Source organism: Furipterus horrens, unplaced genomic scaffold (genome assembly GCF_987537825.1).
Source record: "Furipterus horrens unplaced genomic scaffold, mFurHor1.1.pri manual_scaffold_3, whole genome shotgun sequence".
In the NCBI taxonomy this organism is placed as follows: Eukaryota; Metazoa; Chordata; class Mammalia; order Chiroptera; family Furipteridae; genus Furipterus; species Furipterus horrens.
The window spans coordinates 180,383,043-180,388,478 of record NW_028327173.1 but is presented as its reverse complement, the minus strand read 5'-3'; the positions used below and the strand labels follow the sequence as shown (position 1 = coordinate 180,388,478).

At 44.7% G+C, this 5,436-nt stretch overlaps 1 protein-coding gene across 1 annotated transcript; it reads left to right on the top strand.

The window, feature by feature from the left end:
* The first annotated feature begins 1,756 nt into the window (after positions 1-1,756).
* CDC50B (cell division cycle 50 P4-ATPase accessory subunit B) lies at positions 1,757-5,037 on the top strand. Its single transcript, XM_090270958.1, has one exon. It carries the CDS (start codon positions 1,962-1,964, stop codon positions 3,021-3,023), a length of 1,062 nt encoding a protein of 353 aa, XP_090127084.1. The 5' UTR covers positions 1,757-1,961; the 3' UTR covers positions 3,024-5,037.
* Positions 5,038-5,436: the final 399 nt, after the last annotated feature.

Genomic DNA, 5,436 nt, shown 5'->3' with positions numbered 1-5,436 from the left:
CTGTTAGACTGAAGATCTACTGAAGATGAAGTTTTGAGAATTGAATTCCTTCCTCAAGACTAGTTTTGTGGGCACTGTCAAGGAACCTAATGATTCAGTGATTTAGGGTGGGTGAAACTCAACCACAACAATCAGGAAAACTGTTTATTCTTTTTATCTTATTGAAAAAAAAGTAAAGTGGAAACTGGATCACACTAGACTTGTTGACAATGTTGGCCTTTTCCTCTCCTGGGGTATGATTGGAAGTGAGGGAAGTAAAAGTCAAGTCCTCTGGGTGTCCCTCAAGAGTCTCAAATAGCTAATGCTTCTAAACTGCATTCATTCCATTCAATGAGACAGAATTAAGTTTTCATTATTAAAATAGTATTACTTTTCAATTTTAGTACCATTCTTGTAAAGTGTAACTGGTATTTGAGTACATGCTATCTATTAAATATTTTGATTCTTTTGTACCCCAAAGTAATATGACCCCTATCAGACTGCAAATGCCTGGAGGTCAAAGGTCCATTTTAGTCTCATTCTCTTCTATCTCTTCCACATTGCTTAAATATTTGGAAGATGCTAAATATAGATAAATAGATAGATAGATAGATATCTTGCTGTTTAATTTAGCAAGTATTTTAACTTTTTAAATTTTAAGGGGTTTTGATTCCTGAGTGTAATATATTACTTTGGGTGCATAAGTGTAATATGGAAAATATTTAAGTTATTTGCATTTTATGAGTTGCAGGAGAGACAGAAACACCTCAATATCTAGGGAGGATTTAGCACAAAGTTGAAATGGTCTGACACCCCCTTGGGTATATTGTACTGACATAGATATAAAAGCCAGGATCCCAAATAATGTCCAGAGCTAATCTGGGTGCACTTTACAAATAAGTCTTGTAAATCCTTGTTGTTCAACTTCTTAGGCCAAACATTCCCAACATCCTTACTGTGGACAGCAGCTAGGTCTTAGGGGAACTTGGATCAGCCCTTCTACAAATAATCATAAAAATAATGTGAAGAGAAAAAAGAAATCACATATAGTCCGGTGCATTTTTCTCCTTGTGTGGTTTCTCCACCAACTAGAGAGAGATTTAAAGGCTCTAAACCTCTTCCAGTCTTGATTCTCTTTTTAAAGTCATTTTATTTTTAGAGAACTTTCCACTTTTCTTAGTCATACAGCCAGACCCGGACACCTGTCAGAAAATCATTTCCCTTAAAAAAATAAAAATAAAAAAAAGCTAGAATTTGAATGCAGTCATTGAATTCAAAACAGATTTGCCATAGTGTAATCCCCTGAGCCTTGCAATTTGTGGCGGAAAGTTAACCGAAAAGGGGGTTCCTAAATTAACTTACAAAGGCAAGAGGATCCAGAGTTACATTTTTTCCCAGATAAAATAGGATTAATAACCTGAAATTGTCAAGTCTCCAGGGTCCTGCGGTTCAATCCCTCCTGTGCTGTAGGCTGCAGCTCCTCCGAGTTCCGGAAAAACTGGCCCAGGCACTCTCTAGTATCTCGGAGGGCAGAAGGGAAAGTGGTACCTGAGCAAGGTATGAGCCACTCAGAGGCAGCCTGGAGCCGCCACACACCTCAAGGAGGAGGAGCTGACGTCCAGCCCCACTCGGACCCAGAGGAAACGCGAGCCTCGGGCCGGCCAGGTGAGGAAAGGAATGCCGGGCCAGCCGGCTCACCTCCAGAGGCGAGGCGGGGCGCGGCACCCGATTGCCAGCAGGGGCGGAGCCAGCCCCAGATCACCTGGGCCGAGGCGGAACTGTGGGGTCCGGTGGTGCACGGAGAACTTGGAACTTAGACTCACCTGTGCAGGGGGCCAGAGGCTGGGCCAGGGCCAACATTCACCTGCGCCTGCGGAACCTGACCCAGGAGTAGCCCCTGGAATCGCCCATCGTGGAAGGGGAGGCGACCCGGCTGGCCCCATCTAAGCCACCCTTGATCCGTCTGTGACGGCGGGGCCGCCATGACCTGGAGCGCCACCGCACGGGGCGCCCACCAGCCCGACAACACAGCTTTCACGCAGCAGCGCCTCCCCGCCTGGCAGCCACTGCTATCGGCCAGCATTACGTTGCCGCTCTTCTTCTGTGCGGGCCTGGCCTTCATCGGTCTGGGCCTGGGCCTCTACTACTCTTCCAACGCCATCAAGGAGCTCGAGTACGACTACACGGGCGACCCCGGCACCGGCAACTGCTCGCGGTGCGGTGTGGCCGACCAGGACCGCGCGCCGCCGCCCACCTGCTTGTGCGCCTGGTACTTTTCGCTGCCCGAGTTCTTTCAAGGTCCCGTGTACCTCTACTACGAGCTCACCAACTTTTACCAGAACAACAGGCGCTACGGCGTGTCCCGCGACGACGCGCAGCTGAGCGGGCTGCCGAGCGCTCTGCGCCACCCGGTCAACGAGTGCGCCCCCTACCAGCGCAGCGCGGCCGGCCTGCCCATTGCGCCCTGCGGTGCCATCGCCAACAGCCTCTTCAACGACTCCTTCTCGCTGTGGCACCAGCGCCAGCCCGGCGGGCCCTACGTCGAGGTGCCGCTCGACCGCACCGGCATCGCCTGGTGGACCGACTACCATGTCAAGTTCCACAACCCGCCACTGGTGAATGGCAGCCTGGCGCTGGCCTTCCAGGGAACCGCGCGCCCGCCCAACTGGCCCCGACCAGTCTACGAGCTCAGCTCCGACCCCAACAACACTGGCTTCATCAACCAGGACTTCGTGGTGTGGATGCGCACCGCGGCGCTGCCCACGTTCCGCAAGCTGTATGCGCGCATCCGCCAGGGCAACTACTCCACTGGACTGCCGCGTGGCGCCTACCGCGTCAACATCACCTACAACTACCCCGTGCGCGCCTTCGGCGGCCACAAGCGCATCATCTTCAGCAGTATCTCGTGGATGGGAGGCAAGAACCCCTTCCTGGGCATCGCCTACCTGGTCGTGGGGTCCTTCTGCATCCTCACGGGCTTTGTCACGCTGGTCGTCTACATTCGCTACCAGGACCAGAACGACGAGGATGAGGACCAGGAGTGATTTCTGCTTTCAAAGCAGCCATTTGCTTCTTGCCAAAACTCTCTTTCAGGCTTCTTTTGGCTTATCCACCTCGCTCCTCATCCAATTACAACCTAGCCTCTCTTCTGCTGTGGATGAGGGGACCAGAGAGATTACACCGCACGGGGGGCTACCAGACTCTTGCTGGGATGCTTGGGCTGCAGAGTGTGACAACCTTGCGAAATCTCCCCATCTACTGTACTTCATGATTTACTGAGTTGACATATTAGGTTCTTAAGGTCCCTAACATTTGAGATCAAAAGCGATGGCAGAGCCTCCTTTTCATCTACTTAATGAAGAGACTGAGACAGAGAGATGTTAAATAATTCATTCAAGCTCAGGCAGCTACTCATTGGCTCCTGACTCTGATTCTGGAGGTTTTGCTGCTACAGTACAGTGGTTTTCTTTCTTTTCTTTTCTTTCTTTCTTTCTTTCTTTCTTTCTTTCTTTCTTTTTTTCTTTCTCTTTCTTTCCTTTTCTTTCTTCTTTTTTTTACTTTTTTCTTTTTTTCAGGGATTGGGGTGAGAAGTTAGGGTAGAGAGTGAAGCCCACAAATAACCTACTGAAGTATAGAGGGCTGGGGGGAAACCATGCTTGTTTAATAGATTAGGAGGCACCATCCCTAGAGATTCTGACACAGTAAGGCTGGGGTGGGACCCTTGAAGCTGCGTTTTAACAAGATCCTCTGGAGATTTTTCCTATAACCCCTCAAATTGGTGATTACTACATTGAACCAGGAAACCAGTAGAATACTGGATTTTTTCCTATTTCCTCATGTGTCTGAGGTTGGTCCTGAAGCGACCACCTGAGTCAGGTTTTTCAGGTATTCATTTATTCCCAGGGCCAGTGGTCATCAGTGGTTCAGGTCTGGTCTTGCACTCCACTTGGAACTTGGAAGGGAATGTTTTAACCTGAGGATCAGCTGGAAGGGATCTTAGAGGGAAAGTGCTCTTCCTAAGTCATATCTGTGTCTCCTGAGTCCCAGCTCAGTCCTCTTTGTCATCTAAATTATTTTTTATGCTTAGAAAGGGCTAAGTTTATACCTTTTCCCTTAGGTCTAAGAAAAAAAACTTTTAAATCTATGTTCTCAAATTAAGCTTGTTTGTTCCTAGTAATTATGTTTAATGAATGCTAAGGAATATAGTCTTGTATGTAAAGTAGAATCATAAGGATTATTTGAACATTCGAGAGAAGGTTAAACTGATTACTCTAAAGTTATCTTAATATATACAAAGTTATTCTAAGGAGCAATAGAATTATTTTTTTAAATCTTTTTATGCCTACAGAACTTAAAAAAGACCAACTTAGTGATATGATCTTAACCAGCTTATTTGCTGAAAGCAGTTACATGGCATTCTGTCAGACAGAATTCTCCAGTACCTGCTCTCCATTACAGCTACTTTCCAGTTACTACTGTTTATCTCAGGCCAGTAAGGTGGTGCAAGACCTTGAAGTATTTTGTTTTTAGTAGTCAAAGAAATACTGAATTGTATTGAATATTTTACATTAATTTTATTTTACTCTAGTTCTTTAAAAAATAATAATTGATAGACAGCATGTATGTTCATGATGTCTGATCAGATCTTTGGAATGTGAGTTAAGAGATTCTGTTCCACTATTTACATAAACTAAATAGTATTTTTTACTGTTGGCCTCCCAACTCCTGAAGGTGACATAATTTTACTGTCTGATTGCATACTGTAATTTTAAGCTATGAAAATATGATCATTATTTAGAGTAATTTGTATTCACTATGAATATTTGATCCAGCAGCTCACCAGCCTAGCCCTTCTTTATGTTGGAGAAGAGAATTTACATTTTTTTACTATGTAGTTGAGAGCAACCATGTATTTTGCTATCATATTCAGTCTATTGCTATAAGATTTTAAGTGAGACTACAACATTTAAGATATCTGATTAAATCTATGAGTAAGGTTCCAGGCCCTATTCTCTGAGTTTTCAAAAGAGAATAAAGGTTATGTTTGTTTTAACTTCATTATCGCGTTTGCTTCATGCTTTTGAACTATGATCTTAAAGGCACAAACAGTACCAACCTCTTGGCTCATCTGTTATTAGCAGACTTATATTGCAGCAAGAAAGTCATCTTTCAGGATAAGGCTCAAAGTGAACTCAGTCTTTCAGTGCTAACTTCCTAAAACAATTTAAACTTATCTCAACATCAACATGTTGTATGAAGTAGCTGATCTTCAACTATTGTTGAATTTTGTAAAATGTGGGGAATTTAAAAATATACATAGTATTAAAATTATTAATGAATGTGATCATAGCAATCTTCCTTATTTCTCCATCTTTCTCACATTCTGAATTGCAATTATTTGTTGGGTATTTTGCACTACAAAACCTCAGAAACCTTAAAAGCAAAAAATGTGAACCA

Bases quoted from the DNA above. Each gene is read 5' to 3' on its own strand.
- CDC50B (XM_090270958.1), top strand. From the start codon at position 1,962: ATGACCTGGAGCGCCACCGCACGGGGCGCCCACCAGCCCGACAACACA.